At 41.5% G+C, this 26,572-nt stretch overlaps 1 protein-coding gene across 1 annotated transcript; it reads right to left on the bottom strand.

The window, feature by feature from the left end:
• Positions 1 to 813: 813 nt before the first annotated feature.
• LOC307218220 (adhesion G protein-coupled receptor E3-like) lies at positions 814 to 25,346 on the bottom strand. The gene is made up of 21 exons (XM_079980313.1): positions 25,301 to 25,346; positions 24,692 to 24,751; positions 23,334 to 23,404; positions 23,012 to 23,082; positions 17,243 to 17,319; positions 16,159 to 16,218; positions 15,427 to 15,483; positions 14,090 to 14,242; positions 13,225 to 13,304; positions 11,884 to 11,991; positions 10,867 to 11,044; positions 8,494 to 8,613; positions 7,743 to 7,939; positions 7,217 to 7,387; positions 6,148 to 6,342; positions 5,769 to 6,004; positions 5,092 to 5,158; positions 4,254 to 4,345; positions 3,754 to 3,927; positions 2,895 to 2,988; positions 814 to 1,482 (listed from the first exon to the last, which is right to left on the bottom strand). The coding sequence occupies exons 5-21, from the start codon at positions 17,271 to 17,273 to the stop codon at positions 1,420 to 1,422; spliced, it is 2,076 nt and encodes a 691-aa protein (XP_079836439.1). The 5' UTR covers positions 17,274 to 17,319; positions 23,012 to 23,082; positions 23,334 to 23,404; positions 24,692 to 24,751; positions 25,301 to 25,346; the 3' UTR covers positions 814 to 1,419.
• Positions 25,347 to 26,572: the final 1,226 nt, after the last annotated feature.

Below are 26,572 nucleotides of genomic sequence, written 5' to 3' on the forward strand. Positions count from 1 at the left end.
GTGGAAGGCTGACTCCATCACTGAGCAGTAGAAACTGTTGTGGTGATTTAAGTGATCCCAGACATATTTAAAGGTCTAATATTACTCCAAGCATGAGAAGAAAATCATTTGCTGGCCAACTAGTGGTTCCAGTCAGTTGGGAGTTAACTCAATTGTTGGTAGGATAGCTGAGATTTGTCAGTTGAGGAGAAAGGAGGTGATAAGTTATTTGTGAGGGTTTTTGGTTGGTCAGACTGTCCAAGCAGTCAGAATTCCAACCAGAGGAGCTTTGTGGTTTGAGGATGGATTGTCCCAAGTGGCTAGCCAGGGTTCTGGGAGTCTTTGGCTCAGATATAGGTTTTGGGTATTTGGACTGAGGTTTGGGTCACTCGGAGGCTCATGCTGGCAGCAGTGTCTCAAGTCTTCAAAGGCTTTCAACAAGCACCTTTGAGAATATGATAGTACATTTGACAGGGCAAACAGACAGGTTTTGGTGCCAAGGCAACCTAGAATAATTGTGCCTGTTCATGTAATCAGCTTATCCAAATTTCATTTTAACTTCATAGCAAGATATTTGAGCTAATAGTAGTGATTCCAATTGTGTTGTTTTAAAATAAGCATCTGGATGATGTATTTTAAGAACCTGCTAATATGGCATAGAGTATACAATCTGAAAATTATGAATCTCAAATTAATAAACTGTCCCAAAGCTAAGGTTTTGCTTTTTGCGATTCATGTGTGAAATCCTATAGTTAATCTGAGTTAAGATAGGGCGCCATTTCCGATGTCAACAAGGGGGGCAGGAAAGGGAAAGAAAATAAATAACAACAAACGTTTTCTGTGTTTCCTGGTGTTTTTCTCTCTCTCCACACTCAAGAATCATCGTATTTGTGTATGTATGCATATATGTATACATATTTCATCTCAAGTGACAGCAGGTGAAATTATTAGCTGAGCTTTTCTTCTGTTCCCAAATATTTGTGAGAACCTGGGTTTCGAAGGAAAATTTGCCTCAAAGGCCTCAGCCAGAATATGAATATGAATATGAATATATAGGTACAGACTTGATCAGTGCTACCTAAAGTAAGTAGTTATTGCCATTAGGGTACTGTTGCCAAGACACTATGAAGCAGTCCCAGTGACAGCCATGAGTCTTTTCCTCTGTTCAATGTCCATTGCTTTGTTAAGCTCATCATGTTCTATTACCTAAAACTTCAACGGGCAACAGGAGTGTTTGAGATCTACAGTGTATCGTAATAGCAATAGGAAATGTCTTGAAAATGAGGATTTCCATGGTTTTTTTAATCCTGGTACCTTAAAAAGCTGGAAGGCAACCAAACAAGGAATAATTGCTTGGATATGAAAAATTCCTGTAGTTCGTCCAGTTTCATTCAGTTGTATTTTGGATGCAGAAGGAAGAGACCAAAACATGGTATTTGATTATGGCTCTGCCCCCCATCCCACCATCTGTTGATTCCCTGAAGCAGTGCTTTCCTCTTTCCTCTGGAAAAGATAAGGAAAGAAGTTCCTTAGGTCACAGGCTATGATACATAAGCAAAAGAAATTCAGAATATGTGAGTCTGTCTACCTTTAACACAGAAACCTATTGGCCACTTCAGCCTTTAAGAAACCAGCATTTAACAGCAGGGAGAATTTTCTACAACACTCAACCTGCAACTCTAATAGTAAAAAGCAGTCCTTTTAAAAACTGTAATCCATAATATCTGAACACATTTCCTACGAAACATTCCATGAAATACTGGATCTATAAAATCTGTTGCATCCCAAGTTGGCTGCACTGCAATCACGCGGTGGTATTGGGACTAATTAGGGCGCAATTGCTGTGCGAGCTCCAGGCTGCACAATGAACATGTTCCTCCCACCATGTTCCTCTCTGTTAAACCCTGCAAGGCAGTGATCAGTACTAGGGTTATAAACCAAATAGTTTATTAAAAAATGAGCCTGAAATTAAGGCTGGGCTGAAATTCCCTTCCATTGGGTGTGGCCATTGGGAAGCTGCAGTAAGAGCTTTGCACCATTTCAGCAGAATGGGATTAAAATTTTAAAAAGCTTGTAAAAAAGAAAACCTTTGGCCACCTGATGAAGTTAAAGAAAGGAAACCCCTCTCAAAACTTCCAAGAAATTTCCTTTCTCCACCCCCATGATATTTTGGGAGTCTTAAATTCTCATGCAATGAATGGTTGAAAAAGAAAGTTTCAAAATGCCCAGCACAGCACAGGTCAAAGTGATGTTTTTTATTACAGGCAGAGCTCTGATTGCTCTCTAGAGTTCATCGAGGTTGCTTCAAGGTTTCACTTGACTCAGCAATTTACTGCTGAACCAGAAAGGTAGAGAAAAACTCCCAGAAATGAAGGTACAACATCATGCACAGCCTACACCAGCATTGCTCTTTCTGGCCAGGTATATAAAAATCCCACAACAGCTCAGCTATCTGTGAATAGATGGCATTTCATAGTAGGAGGAACAAATGCCCTGGAGAAGCAAATCTGTCACCTATAATGGGCAGATGTCCGAAGAATGTGAAATTCTGTGAATATTAGGGGCTGAGAGATGCAAGCTTAACCATATCACTGCTGGTTAGAGAAAATGTCTGGATCATGCATCTGTCTTACCATGGGGACACTGACAGGTACAGAAATCATAGACATCTCAGAACCTGCACCAGCATTACTCTTTCTAGCCAGGCATATGATACCCAGATGATGGCCCAGCTATCTTCTCCCAGCTACAATCTGTGGAGAGATTATGTTTCTACTAGGAGGATGGCATGTGCTGGAGAAGCATATCTGCCCCCTAAATGTGTAGATATCCAATGGAATGCCATGAATACCTGGCAGAAGCAAGGGTAACCACATTATTATTGCTAAGATATCTGGATTATGCACCTTTCTTACCATGGGATTGGTGATGGGGACAGAAGTCATTGTCATGTCAGAAGCAGGAGGCTTGACATCTTTCTTGCAAGAAATCAAACGCCAGTATGTTTCTCTCACCTGAGGATTCAAAATACAAAGCTACTAGGAAGAGATTTCTAGTCTCCCCATAAAAACACTAAATCTAATTCTGTTTCTTTGGAGTGAGTATTGCAGGGAGCAAGGAACAAAATTGTCCCTTGTTCAATGGTCCACAAACCAGGAGTCAGCCTTGAAAATTTGCACTAAGTTATATCTTGTTGTCAATTTGCATTTCTTAGTACAGAAACTATTGATCTGATGTGTAGAGATCTTTCCTATTCTACTTAGTTCAAGAGGATTCTGGAAGCTTCTCTGTGTGAAAGAAACTTCATGATGTTTGAGAAGCTGAGTACAGCTGGTTTAAACTGGTTCTGTTATCTCTTTCTGTCAAGGTCATGCCGACTATAATAGTAGGGCCAGAAGGAGCCTGCGTTTCACTTACTTTCTCTTTCTATCTCTTTTCCGTCTGGTGTGGTGTTCTGTGGGTTAGTGTTAAGTTTAAGACTTATTATAAGTATTGTAAGTTTAAGTTAAGTCTGCTGCAACTGGATTTCTTATGGACAGTGCCAATCCCGAATGTATTGGATTTGAGACCATTATGCTCATTTGCCTTCAATAGCAGTAAAGCTCTGCTGGATGAAATATTCATTGCCTCTGGTTTAAGTTTTTACTCCGCTAACTGTATGTTGGAATCTGCTCTGGATCAATATTGAGTAGAATTTAAATGACACTTGTATCCTATTGCCCACATTTTATTTGATATTGCTTGCTCTAAGTACTACCCTCTCTTGTTCCATACATTACCTTCTTGTTCAGCAAGCAATGCACCAGGAAGATGAAGAATCCCTGCACACTGTTGGTGATTGTGAACAGGTATGCCATTACCTCAGCCAGAGGGCCAAACTGAAAGAGGCCTAGACACCAAGTCACACCAAGGATGAAAACATGGGCCATTGCCTTAAATGTCAGTGACCTACAAAAGAGGAAGGCAACAGCATGGATGCCATGAAAAGGTAAGGGCAGTACTGGGAAGTTGTATTATCTGAACAAATCCCAGACAACCCTCTTTTTCTCAGTGGCTGTCCTTGAAAGTACATGTTCTTCACTCATGTTTAATAGAAGGAAACCAAAGCTTCATAAGACTTGGAAAAGTTGTGGGTAGCGATGAAAAGCAGTCAAGATTTGATATAATGTCTGAAGTGTTCCAGTAACTCAGGTGCAAATCACCAAGTCCAGTTTTTAAAATCACCACTTAAAACTAGGCAGATGGATTTTGCACTACTATGTGGTTTATCTTACCTGGTATTTCTGAGGGTAGTGATCTCAGAATTGAGAGATGCAAGTTTCTTATGCAAGATCATCAGAATAAGGCAGAAAAACATAATGTTGATCTGAGAAAAAGAAAAATAATTTGAGAAAGGATAAAAAGTGCTCCACGGGAAAATGTGAAGCATAATTCTTAGGACTGTTGCATTTTGTGAGTGGGGTTCAATTGCAAAGCAGTAAATTTATGTTGGGCAATGAAAACAAATTTGGTGCTTACATGCAATAAACCCGCTTGTAAAACATAGACACACACACACCAGACCTTTTGCAGGAAATAAAATGATGGGGCAATGTACTGGTAACTCATGTAACTGCTCCATGAACTAAGCAGAAATAATAAACTGGGTGATTGTATAACCTTCCCGCAAATATTGTGAAAACCAATCAGGATGACATTTCAATGAACAAACTCTCTGGAATTTACTTTATTCATATCCAGCTTCTAGATGAGTGATGCAGATTCACTATCAGTTTGAAAAAGTTTCTAGTGACATTGCAAAATTATTTGTAGCCCATATCAGTGTAGCAAAAAGGAGATATTGCACATTATTGATAACTAATTAAACTGAAGGCATGAGGGCAAATATAGAAGTAACTCTCAGGACTCCTTTCAAGTATTAGATGAAGCCAAAGACCTGGCCTAGATCTGGATGACAACAAGAATTATGAATTCTGCACCTCAGCCCATAAAAGATTTCCTTTCCTTTAGCAGTTATAAAGCAGGGAGATGTTCAACAAGCAGTCTGTGTTTTCTTGTGTTTTTGCCCCATTTTCCTGTTATTTTTCGAGAATGAGAGCTATTTTTACTGACCACGATTATGGCACAGACAGGTCCCAGGAAGCTCCAGATAAAACCTTTCTCATGGTTAAGCCAGCAGCTAAGGAAAAAGAAATACCATCAACATAACTTTTGGAAAACCCACAAACACCAAAACTGCAGTTACACCTGAAAACACGACTACATGTACACAACATTATATCGTCTACATTCAGTGTTCACTCAGTTTGTTTGTTTGTTTGTTTTCCCCTAACTAGTCCACACAGTCTGGAACTATTCCTCACTATATACCCCTCAAAAAAACTTTTTCATAAATGTAGTTTCATTCTGAAAATAGAAACCCAATGCAGATTGATTCTGTTTTATGTCTAATGCCCAGTATGTCCATTTGAATATAGATGGAGGAGGATCCAGCGATTGCAGGGAAGGTGGGATCCACATCTGCCCAGTGACGTTCTAACTAAGATCACAGTTACCACTTCCTTATTGTGTTGGGGTGTGTGGAAAGGGCTTGGAAAACCTTAGCTGGTCTTTGTGTCTGTTAGCCCACAAACCTGGGTCTGTAGAGTGATAATAAAATCCATCAGAAAATACATTCAAGATTGAGGTGCACTAGTTACATGGGCAATCCAATTATTTTAAACAGAGGACTTCAAAGGATGACCTTTGCGGATCTCCCTGCCTCCCTATATTCTAAAACGGACACTTACTGATAATGGGTCCCATAGGACCCGGGTGAAATTGCTGCAGAAATGCCAACTATCATGGCAGGGAGCCCATAGCCACAGAGGTACATGGATATCTTCATGCACTTGCTAGTACCGCCGTAATTTGCCACTTTCAGGTTCTTGACGATGATGAAGAGGTTCACACCTTCCAAGAACATCCACACAAAACAGGCCAGGAAGAGGTACTGCAGAGTCCCAGCTATGACCGAGCACAGGATCTGGAATGGAAATAAAAGGCACCCTTTTGTCAGTACTTAGTACTAGAATCCTGTACTGCTTTGGATCAGAGTGCATGACTGGATGGGGTAGTGAGCAGAGTTATCGAGTCTCTGCCATATCCTTCAAGGATGTGCCAAAATACCTTGTTGTGTGTTTTGTCAATTCCGATTAAGAAGATGAGGTCTGCAAAGAAGAGGCACAAACTCAGCTGCAGGTGGATGAAGGTGCTGCTGTTTTGGACGGAGCGGCAAAAGAGAAAGGTAACAATGGACAAGAAGAGGCAGATGAGCGAGATGATCAGTCCAATGTAGCTGATAATGGAGAGGATCAGAGCTCCCTGTAACACAGGACAGTGGCTCTCAGAACCAAAAACTGACTTTTGATAAACATGGTTTTTTTACACTGCATCTAGCAGATTTCGATTCCATAAAGGAACAAAATCCTCAGCTTCCACAAGCTCCAGTGATTCCATAAGGGAAATTAAAGTGATCCTGAGCATCTTGCTGAAATGTCTGTCTTTCTATCTATCTATCTATCTATCTATCTATCTATCTATCTATCATCTATCTATCTATCTATCTATCTATCTATCTATCTATCTATCATCTATCTATCTATCTATCATCTATCTATCTATCTATCTATCTATCTATCTATCTATCTATCATCTATCTATCTATCTATCTATCTATCTATCATCTATCTATCTATCTATCATCTATCTATCTCTCATCTATCTATCTATCTATCTATCTATCTATCTATCATCTATCATCTATCATCTATCATCTATCATCTATCTATCTATCTATCATCTATCATCTATCATCTATCATCTATCATCTATCATCTATCTATCTATCATCTATCTATCATCTATTAAACCTAATAGTTATGCCTTAAATACAATAAAAAGTTGGTGTGCAGCACCTCAGCCTGATTCCACCCCCTCACCAGTGTGGCACATCAGGTGTCTGAATTGCCCTTTTAACCATTAATGATAACAGAGAAACCTGCAGCAGTTTGCAGAAGTATTCTATGAACGTGTTTCTCCACCACTAACTCTGGAGTAGCCTCACACTATCTAATCCATGAAATACGGTACTATAACAAGACCCAAAACAAATGGATTAGTGGTGACTTAGGGTCTGGTCTTTCACTCTTTCCTCCAACAGGGAACTCAGACATTGTCAGGCCTAAGTCTGACTTACCTGCTTGGGAGTGGGGGCCATCAGCACAGCAAAGTTGGACAAGTACTGACAGCTGCATTCTGAATGAGTGCTGTTAGACTGGAGGAGCTGGCAGCCCTCAGGGGACCAGGCACCACTTCTGCTTGCAGAGTCCCAGTGGACACAAACCACTTTTTCCTGGGGAACTTTATTCTGTAAGAAAGGGGAAGGGTTGGAGGAAGATCCGGAGAAAGTCCACTGAAAGTTATGCGTCTTTCTGATGCAAAGAATAGGAGCCGCAAAGTAACAGGTAAAGATTACATGACAAACAGAAGGAACTATGGTATGTCTACGACAACATTTCTGATAAACTAGGATACCTGCCTGTGAATCTGAGTGTCAGGGAGCAAAGCTTGGATGTATACAGGGAGTTCAGCTGAGGGTCTTGTCCCAGCTCTACATTTTCCTTGACATTGGGGGAGGGGTCTCTCTCACGACTTAATAGATATTCACAATATGAACAGAAAAAACACTTTCCTGATCTCCTCTCCAGAATTCATTTACACACCTCAAGGTGACGAAAGGTGAGGTTGACAGGGCTGGAAATATTCCTCATCCAGCGGCTGGTGGAAGCGCTTAGCATCCTGGAGTTCATGCGGAAGACTTCTCCCAGAATTCCCCTGCTCTGCTGAGTCTCATCCAGAAGAATCCCACTCAGGAATGATCCCAGTCCACTGTATGACATAAAGGCCACAGCGACAGGACCTGCAAGAGACAGAAAGAATATCGGAGGCAGAATAGTGAAAATACATGTCACATACCAAAGATTCCCTCGGTATACACACATGTACTTTTCTTTGGTAGAATAAAGTGTTGCAGGAGTAAGAATCTGATTGTCCCTTAGGCAATTCCACACATATAAATTTCTCATGCTGCTGTCTGCACAATGCACTGTTTGTCCCTGCACAGGGACACCACATCCACAAGGGATAGGGAGTCATATTTTCTAGTTGTCCTGCCACAAGTCCCAGATTCTCATTTCCCAGCCAGGGCCAGTGGTTTGTACCTGAAGACTGGACCTCCTTCTCAAATATGTACAATTAGGTTGCACTTTTTTAATGCTGAGAAATACAGGTCAAATTGATGCTGACAGTCAATGAAACTAGTTAAAAGTACATGGTAAAGATAGTAAAAAGTTTGGTGTGTTTGAAGAAAGAGAATATTCAAGGCACTTTTCTAAGGGATTTAGAAGCACTGTGATAAGTGGCTATTTTTTTATCTTGAACAAGTGTTATCTGAGAAATGAGCAGAAAGCATACCTTGGGTGATCCTGTCAATCACTGCTCTGGGATCAATGGTCATTTGGTCTTCTTGAGCCTCTAAATGCAGAGCTTCATTTTTTGAAATAACCTCTTCACTTATTATGTGGGTTTGAATCACTACAATGAGCAAAGAAGGGACATGAGTTCTTAGATACACATCATGATGACTAACAATGTGTTTGTGGGACAATGAAAAAGCAAATCCCAGAACGGACTGCAACAGACATGAAGGCAGGAGCACACATGTCATGAAACACAAACCATGAAACACTGACTTTTCCAAACACTAACCATGAAAGTTCACAAAAAGCCTAGCTCATTCCCGATCTAGCCATTGAGAGCTCACCCATCACTATAAATGACTAGGGGTGTATGGATCAGCTTATTTCCATTTAAGTCGGTTTCACATGCATTCAATAATAAGTCTGTTCCATCCCATTTACTGCACCTTTTTTTTGAAGAAAAATGTTTGTGTGGTTTCATCCATTTTCTCCTAATATACACATTTTGTACTCATCCCCCAACCCCCTTTGTATGCAGGGGAGTTTTTAACTGTGTTCCACTCAATGTATAAGTCTGTTAATTGCAAATCATGTATGTTCTGTTTAAAGTGCAGACCAAACAGAATTCTCTTCCATCCCTATGTGCGACAAATCTCTCAAAATCTCCAAACCTTCCTTCTCAAACTTCCAATATAGTTGGTAAAAAATCCCCAATCATGGCTTTCTGTTAGCATCATAACAGAAATACAAGGAAACAGAAGGAAGGAAGGAAAGGAGAAGCAGAATTTTATCCACTGGGTTTCAGCAATATAAAATGAAGACAAACAAAACATTTCTCCTCCTCCTCCTGCTGCTGCTGCTGCTGCTGCTTTGAAAGCCCTCTTAAATCTCTGTTGTTGTTGTTTAGTTGTTTAGTCGTGTCTGACTCTTCGTGACCCCATGGACCAGAGCACGCCAGGCACTCCTGTCTTCCACTGCCTCCCGCAGCTTGATCAAACTCATGTTAGTAGCTTCAAGAACACTGTCCAACCATCTCATCCTCTCTCGTCCCCTTCTCCTTGTGCCCTCCATCTTTCCCAGCATCACAGTCTTTTCCAGGGAGTCTTCTCTTCTCATGAGGTGGCCAAAATATTGGAGCCTCAACTTTAGGATCTGTCCTTCCAGTGAGCACTCAGGGCTGATTGCCTTCACAATGGATAGGCTTGATCTTCTTGCAGTCCGTGGGACTCTCAAGAGTCTCCTCCAGCACCATAATTCAAAAGCATCAATTCTTTGGCGATCAGCCTTCTTTATAGTCCAGCTCTCACTTCCATACATCACTACTGGGAAAACCATAGCTTTAACAATGCGGACCTTTGTCGGCAAGGTGATGTCTCTGCTTTTTAAGATGCTGTCTAGTTTTCTCATTGCTTTTCTCCCAAGAAGCAGGCATCTTTTAATTTCGTGACAGCTGTCACCATATGCAGTGATCATGGAACCCAAGAAAGTAAAATCTCTCAATGCCTTCATTTCCTCCCCTTCTATTTGCCAGGAGGTGATGGGATCAGTGGCCATGAGCTTAGTTTTTTTGATGTTGAGCTTCAACATCAAAAATGTTTTTTTGATGTTGAGCTTCCATATTTTGCGCTTCCTCTTTCACCCTCATTAAAAGGTTCTTTCATTCCTCCTCACTTTCTGCCATCAAGGCTGTGTCATCTGCGTATCTGAGGTTGTTGATATTTCTTCTGGCAATCTTAATTCCGGTTTGGGATTCATCCAGTCCAGCCTTAAATAAGCAGGGAGACAATATACAGCCTTGTCGTACTCCTTTCCCAGTTTTGAACCAATCAATTGTTCCATATCCAGTTCTAACTGTAGCTTCTTGTCCCACATAGAGATTTCTCAGGAGACAGATGAGGTGATCAGGCACTCCCATTTCTTTAAGAACTTGCCATAGTTTGCTGTGGTCAACACAGTCAAAGGCTTTTGCATAGTCAATGAAGTAGATGTTTTTCTGGAACTCTCTAACTTCCTCCATAATCCAACGCATGTTTGCAATTTGGTCTCTGGTTCCTCTGCCCCTTCGAAATCCAGCTTGCAATTCTGGGAGTTCTCGGTCCACATACTGCTTAAGCCTGCCTTGTAGAATTTTAAGCATAACCTTGCTAGCATGTGAAATGAGCGCAGTTGTGTGGTAGTTGGATCACTGCCTTGTCGTGTCAAAGGGGCTTGAACAACTCAGAGAAACTATGAGCTATGCCGTGCAGGGCCACCCAAGATGGACAGGTCATAGTGGAGAGTTTTGACTAAACCTGATCCACCTGGAGCAGGAACTGACAAGCCACTCCAGTATCCCTGCCAAGAAAACGCCATGGACAATTCTCCTTACCTATTGAGTTAGTAACCACAGTCTGAGATTGGTGCTCTGGAGATGCAATAGCTTTTGCAATTGCGGCTGAGGCCAGTCCGTCCAAAACCAATGTCACAGCTGATACACGCTCCTCATGTGTTTCAATACTCTGTAGGGAACTGCTGACAAGAAGTTTGTCAACGGAGCCCACTGTGTCCTGCAGCATTACAAGAAGCAAAGAAACCACATGACAATTCAAAACCTTGCTTGCCTTCTTACAATCAGTTCTTCAAGAGAGGCAGGAGGGTAGCTAGATGAGAACAGGCCTTCTCTGCAGTGGCTCCCTGTCTGTGGAATGCTCTCCCCAGGGAAGTTCACCTGGCGCCTTAATTATACACTTTTAGGCACCAGGCAAAAACATTCCTTTTTAACCAGGCCTTTGGCTGACCTATACCCTTTAAATGTGACTCTTAGGGGAGGGGAGTGTTACTGGATTATTGTTTTTATTTTGATTTCATATATCGTGATCTTTTTTTGTGAACCGCCCTGAAACCTCCAGGTATAGGGAGGTATAAAAATTCAATAAATAAATGAATGAATTCTCAGAATGTGTACATAGCACAGCAGATTTTGTACGGCTCAATGGCTGTACATTATCCTAGAGCAAAAGAAAATATCTACCTGTCTGTCTGTTCTTTAATTGTGAAACAACAACAAAATTTACAATTTAATATCAACTACATAGACCACTTCAAGACCAAAAAATATTATCTTTCTTTCTATATTCTTCTCCCATGGATAATGGGTAGGGATGATAGGAGTTCTAGTCCAATAACACCGGCAGGGCCACATGATCTCCATATTTTTATTTGTTTGAAATGAAACAGTTTTGAACATTGAAAGCCTTGTCTGTGTAAACTGTCATAGATCCACCCACCCTTCACTGACCACAGTACACAGTAGGAAACCACACAGTCTTGCAAACAGGAAGGCATAGAACTTCTCAGGAAGGAGATGCTGTGGCCAAATGTTGCCTCAGTTCTTGGGAAGCCTTACCTGCAAGGAAGTTGGTATCACACTGCCATTTTCACAGAAGGATAAAAAAACATTGAAGGCTGGCCCTACCACTGAGCAGTAGAAACTGCTGTTATGGCTGAAGTAATTCTAAGAGAAGAGAAGAAATGCGTGTTGGCAGAGATCAGCTGACAAGGAAATACAATGAAATACCAAAAAAAAGGTAGTATACGTCAAATGGTCTGATATTGCCCCAGGCATGAGCAGAAAATATTTTGCTGGGCCAAATAGTGGTTATAATGGTTGCACTAGGATTAGAGACACCCAGATTCAAATCCCCTCTTAGCTATGACGCTGACTAGGAGAGCTTTGGCCACGTTGCTGGGCAGATCAGTTGTGCATTTAAGGCAAATTACTTCCCCCAAAGAATTCTAGGAACTGTAGTTCCCCCCTCCCAGGGCTACAATTTGCAGAATTCTGAATAAACTACAGTTCCCAGGATTTTGCGAAAGAAGTCATGTTGATTATTGTCCATTGAATATGTTGTAAATGTATGGGGTGGATCTGCCCATTATCTCTCAGCCAAACTTACTTCACAGAGATGTTGGGCAGATAAGACCTATTTCAGTTTCCTCCCTTTCCTTCCAGCAGCTCTTCACAAAAACAGTGGTTCTTTCACAACCCTCCCCCAACCCCTTTCTTAACACACCCTGTCTTTAACATCAGAGTGAGGTCTGGAACATAATAATAATAATAATTTTTATTACATTTATTAGTGACGAACATAAAAGTCTCAGAGACAGAATACAACAAAAGCATTTTACAACCAGTAAACTTTAAAACAATGAGCAATACAAAATATTATATATATATATATATATGAATATCGAGGATATATAGAGTAATTAGCTCCGCATATAGAAATCATAAGCAGGTTGCCTCCCACACATGCTTAGCACAGATTTTCATTATGTGTTCCAACAATTATTTTTCTAATCAGTTGAAAATGGTTTTCCCCACCCACCCGCCCAACTGAAGAAACAAATTTCCAGAAGATGGGAAGGAATCACTTCAACATTTTTTAAATGTCCTTTATCCATAAAGTAAAGGAGTGAGTAGAACATGAATCAAGCATTTTCCTTGTCCAATTTGCTCCTTCCCTCCAGTTTCCTCAATTTTCAACAGATTTGGAGAATGAGAGTGCGTTAGCTAACAATGAAAACATCTAATTTGCATTTAGCACTACTGTTCTAGTGGGGAGAATCACCATTTGCATTTCAAAGAAGAAACATTGACAGTGTTAGCATACCAACCAACCCAGTAAGGTTAAGCATATCAGATTTACAGAACTGTGTTAATTTCACACATATCACAAACACATACCTCTGGTTTTGTTGCATTGAAACACGCCCCTAGACCACCATTTTGTCTTACAATATCTGGTTGGCAGTGGTAGGGAATTTCTGTAAAGAAAACATAATGTACAACTAACATGCAATGCATGGGCTCCATGTAAACTTGTACGATTTGTGTGCTTGTTATGTGTGTGGAGATGACAGATTGTGCCACCATTTGTTCTGATCAAAAATTATATCTTCTAGTTATTTCTGAATGTATTGAACTGGGGTATAAAGAGTTCAGGTTTCTAAATACTAACCACTTTTAGCATGGATTGCTTTTGTATAATAATCATTTAAGCTTATATGTGTAAGAGAAGACTGCTATGTGTGAAGAATATATTGTAGCCCCCACCCCCAACCCACCAGGTTTTGCAGCAATCCTCTGCTGATATCTGTGCCTAAAGAGCTTCGGCTTCTGATCCTGACAGATGCACCATCTTTTCATCTACAGAATTAGGATTTTATTGATAATAAAGAAATACTTTCTACCCTTTGGGATGGCTAAAAACCCAGTGTTATTTATTAACTTTTATACTTCTTGCATTCCAGAATGCCTTGTAAGCAGTTTACAACTATAGAATCAATTAGGACATTCATTTGTGATTATAATACACAATAGCAATTCAATAAGAGAGGAATGAAACGTCATTTATTAAAACATACAATAAAGAAGCCAGTTGAAACAAGGACAATCAAAACCCTCCGAGAAACAGTTTAGAATTGACAGAACAATAATGGAGTATTGCCATTGGTTATGACATTAGCAATGACTGAAAATCGAATTTCCATTCATCACTGTGCAGCTCAAGTAGATGCCATATAAAGGATCTGAGAATTAACACACTTACTCTCACAACTGGTTTGACCGGTTCCCAAAGTTGTCATTTCCCTGTATCCTTCTTCACAGGCACAGCTGGATTTATTATATGAAACAGAGTTAGGACCACAGTCTACGGATGTGCCATTTTCACTGGTAATACTGTCTTCATCATCCACATAAACTAAACAGAGGAAAACATAAAAATGGTATTCCACAAGCAAGCTGTTCCCTCCTGCACTGAGGGCAAAGAAGAACTGGTTGGTCTTAGGAAGATGTGGGTAAAGGTGACCCTGACCATTAAGCCCAGTCGTGGACGACTCTGGGGTTGCGGCGCTCATCTCGCTTTACTGACCAAGGGAGCCGACGTTTGTCTGCAGACAGTTTTTCCGGGTCATGTGGCCAGCATGACTAAGCCGCTTCTGGAGAAACCAGAGCAGCGCACGGAAATGCTGTTTACCTTCCTGCTGGAGTGGTACATTTTAATCTGCTTGCACTCTGACGTGCTTTCAAACTGCTAGGTTGGCAGGAGCAGGGACCGAGCAACAGGAGCTCACCCTGTCACGGGGATTTGAACCACCGACCTTCGATCGGCAAGCCCTGGGCTCTGTGGTTTAGACCACAGCGCCACCCGAGGAAGAAGTGTACAAGGAGCAAATATTTAATCCGCAAGTATATAAGCAGTATTACTTAGCAATACTAACTAGCACAATGACAAATATATAAACAGTATGAGCTCACTGATTTTCATGCAAAATACTTTTAGAAAGAACTGCCACCAGCTGGCTATGCAATATTTTCAAACCCTCTCCATTTTATACTGGCTTGATAGTCTCTGAGAGGGTCAGGGCTCTACATCATTATACCAGTAAGAATAACATGGTGGCAGCCAAGAGCATAGCCAGGATTTATTGGGGGGGGGCAGGCTTAATGTTAGAGGGACAAGCTTAATGTTAGAGGGACAAGCTTTATGTTGGGGGAGGGGGGCAGAACCGAGTTATTTGCAACACAATTGGTCAGTTAAATCAGTCTGATCCAAGGTGAGGCAAGGCTCGCACTGCCACCCAGGTCACTATCCTTTAGCCTGTTGTATTAACTTTAAAGTTGATTCTGTCATGGTTTAATGCGTACATACTGTGACAATCAAATGCATGCCAATGGCCTACACGTTTTTGGCAAATTCTACTGTGTGATGGGGTTGCTTGTACATGCTTCGTATAACATTTACACGCTGATTCATAACAAGTGCAAATGCCGTGTTGTTCCGTGTCAGGCTCCACGGAGCAATGTGCATTGTGACCCTTTCTTTCAATTGCTCCAGCATGGGATTTACAGGTGCTAACGATGCAGACATGGTCCAAAACATACCTATATCATAAGGCTTCAAAATTTTATCTAATCGCCATTGTCGTGGACCACCTGATCCTACAAAGAAACAGCAATTGTTAACATTTTTTAAAGAAGCAGAGTCCCATGAACAAGATATGTTTACATGGAAGTACTTTCTAGTGCATTTGAGGATAGGATGTGTACATAATATAAAAGCTATGGACTATTCAGCAGATAAAGGAAAGAAAGAGGGATTAACCTTTGTCCCTGGGCTTCAACTAAGGAGCTGACTGCTGCCTATATTAATTCTCCCCATCTCACTTTCTGTCCGGATCTTTAGCTAGCCATCTTCTGAAGTGAAACCCATGCATCAGGAATTCTCCACCCTTTTATTTTCATTCCAAAGTCTGGTACAGAGGACAATGCACGTGCAGTTTGACATTACTTTCAGTTCCTATGTTATGGTTATATATTAAGTCTATATTTGACCCATAAAAATATTTTGAAACCACAGATTGAGGTCTATTATTCAGAAATTTCCTTCATCACCTTTTCCCAAAATTTGTACTCTTTTGCAAGACCATCACATGTGCTGATAGATCATTTGATTAAATACATTTCTTAAATAGATGGATACCTGGAAGGAGTAGAGGCCTAGAACATTGCCCTCTTCAACAACATTACAATAATAGTAAACAATGGTAAAAATTGAATCAATAATTGCTCCTCCCACATTTTTCCAAATATTCTCCAGGAGAAAATAATTTTTACCTCTTTCATCTTCGTGCACAACAGCAAATCCAAGACAAATCCCTTGACAAATAACAAATCCTAGGACCAATATTTAAAAAACAATATTAAAAACAGCTGTTTGCCAGGATACAAAGCCCCATACTGAGTTTTATTTTAAAAAAGAAACATTGCTGAGGCAACAAATGTCTAAAGCAGAAAGTTCCTCCTTATAAAATTCTGTACATTCATCTTTAAAATGCCAGAGACTTCTTCACATTTTGCAGAAACGGATTTCCTCTAATGCTTTTTGGTTGTTCCAGGTTTGTGTCTGTCCTTTTCCTCTCCCCGCTTCCATCTTAATCATAATTACAAAGGGTTGTATCCAGCATAGCACCAAGGACAATGTTCTGTCAAAGCAAGGGTTTCTTCCAATGCAGCAGAATGTTTCCCCCTCCCCTCCCATTCCCCCTGTGTCTTTTCTGTAGGATTCTTCAACCCTCCAAAGCAGAGTTGGGGGCAGTGTGCAGTGCATAGAGGGGTAGGAGGGGGGAGGTCCAATTGCACTAGTGTTTACCCTTGTACTAGTGCTTTTATTTAGTTGAATGCCACCCAGAACATCAGAGTCTGCCACTTGAGTTGGAAATGGGGTGTGATGGAGGCTTTGGCTAAATGGTCTTCACAGCAATTCATTCTACTGCATCACAATGAAACTTGAAAGTTCCTGCACAAGCCAGTCCTAACAGCACAACCTCCGACATTTCTCCAATGAAAGCAGGAGTCTTTCACATCACCCGCTAGTATCTTACCTGTCTAACAGTACATACATACTACCATGCATTTATAACACACTTAAAGCACATCCCCTTGCAAAAAGGGAGGGAGGGAGGGAGGGAGGGAGAAAAGAATCCTGAGAACTTTTGCTTCTTGATGGTGCTGGGAATTATAGCATAAACTACCATGCCCAGAACCATTTGGGGGCGAATGTGTTTTAAATATGCCTTTAAATATATGGGGCATATGCAGCCTGAATCAACAACTTTCTACGTGCATTGCATTTGCTCTGCCTCTGAGCTATTTCTCCTTGCTTATGTTGAATGTCTTAGCCTATCAATTTCCTACTCACCCAGAAGAAGGCAGCTGAGTGTGGTCCTCATGGTCTTGTTGGTACTGAGGTAATGAATGGTTTGTTTATGCTTGTGACTACAAGTTAAAGCAAAAAGGAACTAAGAAATGCTGAAACCACAAGTTTAGAACAGTTCCCATAAGTAGTATTCAAGTTCAGTCCCCACTTTGACCCCAAGATCTCTTTCCCGGTCAGTTGAGAGTATATGCAAAATTTCCCAAAAAATGCCCCAGGGTACATCATTTTATACTTGCTTACAATGAGCTGCATTTGCCATTTTACTGACTGTTCATCCCATCAGGAGAGAATCTTTTGGAGCTTTTCACAAAAACCACACTGAACCATTTGGTATCATCAACAACTTCACCACCTCACTCCTAACTCTATACCATTATTCATTCATTTATTATTAACAACAATAGTACAGTGGTACCTCGGGTTAAGAACTTAATTTATTCCGGAGGTCCGTTCTTAACCTGAAACTGTTCTTAACCTGAAGCACCACTTTAGCTAATGGGGCCTCCTGCTGCCGCCATGCCGCCGGAGCACAATTTCTGTTCTCATCCTGAAGCAAAGTTCTTAACCTGAAGCACTATTTCTGGGTTAGCGGAGTCTGTAACCTGAAGCGTATGTAACCCGAGGTACCACTGTAGTAATAATAACCTACCCTTTACTCTAAGGTCCCAGGGCAGGTTACAACAATTAAAACACAATCTTAAAAATAGTTTAAAACAAATTAGATTCACAGAAATAAAGTGGGTCCGAAAAATATGTCAGAGTAAAGAGGCACATCTTCAGCATTTGCCAAAAGCTATATAATGAAGGCAGCAGGCACACTTCTATGGAGAGTTCCACAACATAGGGAGAGAATGCCCTCCCCTGAGCCACCATTCACTAATCTTCTGAATAAGTTAAAAAACACAGGCCTAAATACCAAACCTGGGTGGACTCTACTTTCCACATTACTCTGTTTCTTGGTCCCAGCAGCAGTTGGCATGGGATCCAGCAGAGGGCCCCACTAGGGATGGAAGGATGTGTCAATTTCAGTTCTCTCTATTTCTCATTCTTCCAATCTTCATTTGGCTCTCCCCATTTTGCAGCAATTTGCAATTTTAAAAAATCCTTCTGAAAATTCACCAGCATTTTAGTGTGAATTTCTCTTAATAAACACATTTGTAGAGGCAGTTTTTGACTAATTTTCACCTTTTTGCAAGCAATTTTCTTAATATAATGTATTTTTCATATGATATTTTCACTAGTATCTTCATTTTCATGCACATTTTCCCCTAAATTATGCTTTTTCATGTTTTGAATTTGTTGTCCTGTGCCTTTGTTCCACAGAGGAGACTTCCTGTTCTGTGTCTTTGGTGACCTCTATATTTTAATGAGTCTTCATTTTTCTTGAGTACATATGCCTTTAAACACTGCCTTCATTATTTCCCACAGCAGACTCTGCATTATTTTCCTTAATAATTATGCATTTTTGTAAAGGTAAAAAAAAAGGGTAAAGGACATCTGGACAGTTAAGTCCAGTCGAAACCAACTATGGGGTGTGACGCTTATCTCCACTTTCAGACCGAGAGAGCCAGTGTTTGTCCACAGACAGCTTTCCGGGTCATGTGGCCAACATGACTAAAGCACTTCTGGTGCAACAGGACACTGCGATGGAAGACAGAGAGCATGGAAACACTGTTTACCTTCCCGCTACAACGATACCTATTTATCTACTCACAAACTTTCAAACTGCTAGGCTGGCAGAAACTGGAACGGGAACTCACCCCATCGGGGGGATTCGAACTGCTAACCAAGAGACTCAGTGGTGTAGACCACCGCATTCCTATTGCTATTTTTGTAAACACTGATAGGTTGCAGAACTGCGTTGCAAAATTCTGATAACAGAATTCTGAAGGATAGCTGTGCTTCAGTTTGCATATTGTTTCAGAAAGTGTAGAATTGATAGATTTGGCTACAAATGCAAACTAATTCAAGTTTCTCCCCTACCCTGACCCCTTCCCTGCCTCAAGCACCATGTTTTGGGGGGTTTATTGGCTAGTGCCAACGAGGATGCAACCTCCCCGCTCCAAAATGGGAGATTGGGGGTTTGAATTCTCCTGTCCAAGACCCTATTAACTGCAGCGAGTTAACTTGGGAGTGAGTTCCCGAGCCCCATTTCTACAATTAAGAACAACTTCCTTGTTTATCTAACTGGAGTGTGAAATGAGGAACAATTTCTGTATGTACACTGCACTGTGACCATTTTAGTTACTGATGGGTTCCCCCCCCCCCGCCTAAGAAACCAGAAGGGTTACTAGCAATTATTGTGGCAGTGAGGGTTTAAGGGGCGTATCTCTGGATGCCACACTGCCTGCCCTGTGACCCCTAAACTAGCCTGCTGCCCTCAAATATGGTGGAGGGCATTGCCCCATCACCAGTGTTGAAATAAAAGTGCTCGTCATATTGAATTATGTGCATTAAATGGGGAATAGGGTTCTTGTCTTTCACCTCAGGCAGAAAAGTGTCTTGGGCTGGCTTGGCACAGCATCATAGTGGCACTGAGCACAACTTGGCTAAATAGATAACTAAAGTCTCAGTATATTGTTTTGAGAGCTGTGTGGCATTCTGAAGTTGTCGTGCACTAAGAATTTCATCGTTGTTGTTTGGTTGGTTGGTTATAAATTTCATTTAAACCAGGAGTATGTTTTTGAGCTTCAATTCTATCAAAATTGGAATTTAATGCTTTTTTAAAAAAGTTATTTAGAGGCTCCTGGACTGGCAAAGGCACTGCCAAATAATTGTACCTTTAAGCAACAGCAACTCATTGTATTTTTCGCTCCATAAGATGCATCTGACCATAAGACGCGCCTAGTTTTTAGAGCTGGAAAACAAGAAAAAAAAAAATCTGACTCAAATGTTGTACTAAACTATTTAAAACAGCAAAGCGGGTGGCTCCTGTCCACTTTGCTGCTTTAAAGTGAACCACAGTATATAATGAAGAGAATGGAAAAAGGATAGACATTCCATTACAATGTAGCTGTTTTCATTATCACTGGGAAGTCAGTATTGGCAGCCGTCACATAAACTAAAACTTGAGCATTTTACTATTATTAATCAAGAGTGGTAATAGTCAAGGAGAGAAACCAGGGCTATGCAAATGAGAAGTGCTTGGAGTATGGAGGAACAGCAAAGAAATCAAATGATTGCGCTCCAGTTCCTAAATCTGTGAAGTTTTCTCAAAACAGGCATGGTTGTTTTGAAAGGAAGATTCAAAATGGAGTGACTGAGCAAAGAACAGAGGAGGAAAAGAGGGCAGATAAATAGCTTCCATTCAATACCAAGAGAACACAATGTTTTTGGTTTTGTATAGGTGGACTGTACTTGTAAGAATTTGTATAATGGATTATAGATTTGGAGTGGAATATCAGTGCCTCTTTTCTGCAATAAAGATTAGCTGCTAAGAACATGGTCCACACACAAACACACAGGATGTCTGGTTATAGTTGTGCAGTTTAAATTGTTCCTGAGCCAGATGCCTGCTCAGTTTTAGCTGAGCTCACTATTACTGGTTTGTGGATATGCTTTGCGTGTATTTATGACTATTTCCGCAAAACTGCTGCTTGAAGAAATCCCCAAACTTAATATTTTTAAACTTCAAATGGAGCTCAGAATCCAGTTAGGCAATCAAGCCTTTGCAGTTGAATTAGGAGGCACTGAGAGGCAGCAATTTGCTGCTCCCCCACCCCACCCCCAAAGAGCAGCCCAGGAGCACACAGCCTTCCTGCTGCTTGCAAACCTTGCTGGGGCTTCAGGGGAAAGTGGAGGCTGCCGGCAGAGCAGCGTGGCTCCTCCCCCCACCCCCAAAGAGCAGCCCAGGAGTGCAGGGCAAGGGCGATTTGGCTCCAGGGACCACACATTTGCGCCAAAAGACGCACAGACATTTCCCCTTACTTTTTAGGAGTAAAAAAGTGTGTCTTATGGAGCGAAAAATACGGTAACTCAAACTGCATTTTAAATTCATAACCATGTATTTGAGCTAAAAATAGCAGCTCCAATGTTGTCCTTTTAAAATTAGTATTTGCTTTAAAGAACCTGCAGGTCATGGCATTGCAAATATGACCTGAAAACTGTTAATTCCAAATTAATAAACTTCCCCAAGGCTAAGCTTTTAGTAGTAATCCATGTGCAAAAGCTTACAGTTATTGTGAGTGAAGTTGGGGTGCCATTTCTGAGGTCAGCAGGAAGGGCAAGGCAGGGGAGAAAAACACCAAAAGATGTTAAATTCATTTCTTGTGATTTATTTTCTTTTTCATGCTGTATTAATAATGCATAGCAACTACTGTGCAATACAGTGTGAGATACAGGTACTCCTAATGCAGGAAGGAGGAACTTGTTGCCCTCCATATGCTGTTGGACTATGGACAATAATAATATTATAATAAATTATTATTTATGCCCTGCCCACCTGGCTGGGTTTCCCCAGCCACTCTGGGCGGCTTCCAACAAAATATTAAAATACAATAGTCTGTTAAACATTAAATGCTTCCCTAAATAGGGCTGCCTTCAGATGTCTTATGAAAGTCTGGTAGTTGTTCTCTTTGACATCTGGTGGGAGGGCGTTCCACAGGGCGGGTGCCTCTACTGAAAAGGCCCTCCACCTAGTTTCCTGTAACTTGGCTTCTTGCAGCGAGGGAACCGCCAGAAGGCCCTCGGCGCTGGACCTCAGTGCAGAACGATGGGGGTGGAGACGCTCCTTCAAGTATACTGGACTGAGGCCATTTAGGGCTTTAAATGCTCAGGGATTATGGGATTTGTAGTCCAGCAACATCTGGAAGGCTACAGGTTCCCCATGCCTGCCCTCATTGGTAATCACATGTTGCCATAAACTGGCTAGAGGGGATAGGACTGTGTCTCCTTGTTCTCCCATTAGTTTCTCTTAGTTATCCTTATATTCAACTCAGAAGACGGACCAGTATGATTTGGAAAGTGGAGTATATAATTAGTTGGTGCTCCTAATAATCCATTCACATTCATTGGAATCAAAGCACATTGGAATCCTGGACTGAAAAGGGCCAGTTTCCAAGCAGATTACCCACGTGTGTACTGGTCCTGAATAACACCGAACTGGCACTGGAAAAGAGTTAGATGAATCGCTCATTAGATCAAGGGGATTGATCTCTAAAGTCCATCCATGCAAAGCCCCGATGCAGTCCAATATAGCCATTCACAGTCTTCATTTATCACACAATTCAACAACCCAAGCACACACTCAAGGATCACTACGTGTGTGTGTGTGTGAGAGAGAGAGTGAGAGAGAGAGAGAGAGAGAGAGAGAGAGAGAGAGCTGAGCAGCTCCAATAATAGTGATGTGTTCTCTCTGCTGTGTTTCTTTAATCCATTGCTTTGTTAAGAGCACACACTGTCCCATCGAAAAATAGAAAGTGCAAGAGGAATGTTAGAGATCTAAAAAAGATATTGGTTTTTTAAGTTACAGAGAGAAAATGCTAATATCAATAGGAAAGGTTTTGGAGTTCAGCATCTGCATGGTTCTGGAATCCTGGTACATCGAAAAGATGGGAGCATCTTGACTTTCTGGAGGTACTCTTGTGATGGAAGGGGGTGTCTTCTTCTATGTTACATCTATAAAAATGCAAAATAATCTTTTTTCAAAAAAAGGATAAGGCAACCAAACAAGGAATATTTGTCTGGATCTGAAACATTCCTGTAGTCTGTCCAGTTTCATTCTGTTGTAATTTGGACATGGGAGATAGATACGAAAACACAGTACTGGAATATGGCTCCTCCACCTTCTGTTGTTTTCCTGAAGCAGTGCTTTCTTCATTTTTCTGGAAAATAAAAAAAAATCCATTATTTAATGTTTGCAGCAGTTTGTGATATATAAGCAGAGCACGGGGCAAAATTCAGAACAGTAGCTTTAACATAGGATGGATCAAGACACATTAAAGAAGCGTTTCAGTCAAACTCGTTGTAAACTTCATGAAGGGAAATCACACTAATGAAAGATGGGACTCCACACCGCCATCTGGCATCACAGTGTTATACACATATACCGGTAAATCTTTTTCCTAGATACAACCCTGTATCCTTCTTCACAGACTATGCCACTGCCATTGAACTCCGTGTCTTCCTCATGCCCAGTAAAGAAACCTAGGAAAATAAAAAGTGTGTTTCAAGGGCAGAAATGGTCCCGCTTTCATCCAAATTCATCCGGAAGAGGTCTTATTGACAAGTACTTAGGAAGGTGTGGACAACCAGCAAATAGTTACGCCAAACATGCAGAAGCAGTACTAACTAGTGCAATGACTTTCATCTGAAAAGGGAACAATGATCAGCTCTATGCAATATTTTCAGACCATCTCTATTTTATACTGCCTTGGTTCCCTCTGAATAAATGTCAGCTTTTGATTAAGTCATAGTGATAGGATAGAGGGCCGTAGATGACCAAGCAATGAGCAGCAATTGAGGGGATCTGGGATCCACACAAGGCCTCACAGGGTGGTGGACTCTCCTTCACTGATTGGGTGGTCATCTGTCATGGATGCTTTAGATGAGACTCCTGCATTGTAGGGGGTTTGACAAGATGACTATTGGGGTCCCTTCCAACTCCACAATTCTATGGTGGTCCTGTCAGTTGAGTCACAGTGGCAGATGAATCGGACCGTCCTGCTTTACTCAGCATGAGCCAATGACAACGGTGGACCATGGCTGCACTCATTGCTACTAGCAAGTCAGCAGGCATGTGTCCAAATAATGTCACATGGAGTGCCTGTCAATATGGCAAGAGGCCAGGAAAAGCCTCCTCCATTTGACAGGAAAAGTAGTACAGTGGTACCTCGGGTTAAGTAATTTGTTCTGTTCTTAACCTGAAACTGTTCTTAACCTGAAGCACCACTTTAGCTAATGGGGCCTCCTACTGCTGCTGCTGCTGCTGCACCGCCGCACGATTTCTGTTCCCATCCTGAAGCAAAGTTCTTAACCCAAGGTACTATTTCTGGGTTAGCAGAGTCTGTAACCTGAAGCGTATGTAACCTGAAGCGTATGTAACCCGAGGTACCACTGTACTCACTTCATCTCAGTATCTGGCAACTTGATGACAGCTATCCTTGAGACTGAGAATCCTAATCTGGCGATCCTGTCCTGGTTTTTGTTATGATTTAATATTTAAATTTTAAATGCTGCTCAGTAAATGGATTTTTGCAGCTGGTTCTGTGGCAATCAAATTCAAGCCCATGCTCTACTAATCTACAGCAATCTACACTGTGCCATGAGGTCACTTGTATATGGTTGCACGGACTTTATATGCTGATTTATAACAGGTGCAATTGCTGTGTTGATGTCTGTTCCGTGTCAGGCACCACTCCATGGTGCTATGTGCACTATTCAGTTTATTTAGCATATGATTTGCTAATGCTGCAGATATGGTCCAAAATGTACCTTTTGATTCCAAAAGAATCCAATATGCAGCAGGGAGCTGTTGCTGTGGACCAAGTGCTCCTATTAAAAAAAGAAGAAGCATTTTTATCACTTTCTTTTTTTACTTACTTGCATATGTGTATTATACAAAATTGAAAATGGTGAAAACAGGAAGTTGCTGAACAAGGCGCCTTAAGATGGGGGGTTAGCCGCCAGCTGGAGGATTGCCACTACTGCCACTGGGAGAAGCCCTCCCTGAAAAATCACCAGCATAGTCCCCTTTTGCTGCCAACAAATAGCAAAAATGTTTTGAATGTTCCATAAAAATATGGAGTATACAAACACATTGACATAGTTGGAATTGCACTAGCCTGTCCCCGTAAGTTCAAGTGAGCTCTATGCAGCGCAGGAGAACTAGCATCCCAGACTGGGCTTTGTAAAACCTTATTTTTCAATAATTTAAAAGCTGCTGTGGTTATGGATAACTTTAGAAAAGGGACAACATGATGAAAAGCAGGCTTTCACTGCAAAGAAAATGAGCTGGCATAGATACACTGCATCACAGCCACAGTAACTTAAGTTATCACTGACCTTCCCTCCCCATCCCGCAGCAGATAAAGTAATTTCTACCTTTTGCATTTTCGAGGATGAGAAATCCGGAGATAATCCTGTGAAAAATGATCCAAACACCAAAATAAATTTGTGTTAAAAATCACCTGTTTGCTGGGATAGAAAGCCCTGTATTGATTCTTTTAACAGAACGTTGCTGAGACGGCAGATGCTTGGAAATTAAGCAAAAAGATGTCTAAAGCAGAAAGGTCTTCCTCACAAAATTGAATGCATTCATCTTTAAAATGCCAAAGGGTCCTTTGCATTTTTACTGAAATAGATATCCTTCAAATATTCCCAGGTGTGTTTTTTTCTGGAAGGGGCTGTAACTCCCTGCCGCCGCCTCCTCCTTAATCATAGAATCATAGAATTGTACAGTTGAAAGGGAGCATGAGGATTATCTAGCCCCTGCAATACAGGAAACTTTTGCCCAACATGGGGCTCAAATCTAAGACCCCAAAATCAAGAGTACCATGCTTTACCGACTGAGCTATTGGGAGAGCCTGGTGTTCAACACAGTGCCAAAGCGAACAGTCCATCATGGCAAAGATTTCTCTTTGTGTGCTGGAAAGTCCTCCCTCCTTCTCCCCTCCCCCCACATGCCCCCTAGGGCTATTCTGGGGGTTCCCTCAAACCTCCAAAGCAGATGCTGGGGGCTGTGTGGGTGCATACAGGGGGAGGAAAGGGGTGGAAGTTGAGTTACACTAGTGCTGATCCTTGCATATGTGTCTACCACTTTCGCTGAAAATAGAGTGTGCTGAAGGCTTTGGCTAAATGGTCCTCATTGCAGTTTGTTGTGTTGTGGCCCAATGAAAGTTCTTGCACATGCCAAGCTTAACAGGCACTACCTTAAAATGAGCCACACTGGTTTCTCCCAAGTGCATAGAAGCCCTGGCAGCCTTAACAGCTGGAGGTAGTTTTGCACTGCTCCCATCATGATTCCTTTCTGCCTACGGATAGATCTGTTGGAGGCCAAACTACGGCCATCTCAACATGGCATTCCAGGATCAGAAAGGATCTTTTCCCCACCCCTAATGCTCAGTGCGAACCGGATCTAGGTTTGCTTTCCTATAAGATGTTAGGAGCAATCCCAATAGGAACAAACATATTATAAGTAAGGTAAAGGTACCCCTGCCCGTATGGGCCAGTCTTGACAGGCTCTGGGGTTGTGCGCCCATCTCACTTAAGAGGCCAGGGGCCAGCGCTGTCCGGAGACACCTCCGGGTCACGTGGCCAGCGTGACATCGCTGCTCTGGCCAGAGCCAGAGCCGCACACGGAAACGCCGTTTATCT

The sequence above is a fragment of the Podarcis cretensis genome (assembly GCF_951804945.1).
Source record: "Podarcis cretensis genome assembly, chromosome: 6".
Taxonomy (NCBI): Eukaryota; Metazoa; Chordata; class Lepidosauria; order Squamata; family Lacertidae; genus Podarcis; species Podarcis cretensis.

Excerpts from the sequence above, each read along its gene's own strand:
- LOC307218220 (XM_079980313.1), bottom strand. The coding sequence starts at position 17,273 with ATGAGGACCACACTCAGCTGCCTTCTTCTGG. Across the intron at positions 13,305-14,089 it reads CGGTCAAACCAGTTGTGAGA|AAATTCCCTACCACTGCCAA; the intron begins GTAAGTGTGTTA and ends TTTTCTTTACAG. Across the intron at positions 5,159-5,768 it reads TCCTATGGGACCCATTATCA|CTGCTGGCTTAACCATGAGA; the intron begins GTAAGTGTCCGT and ends CTTTTTCCTTAG.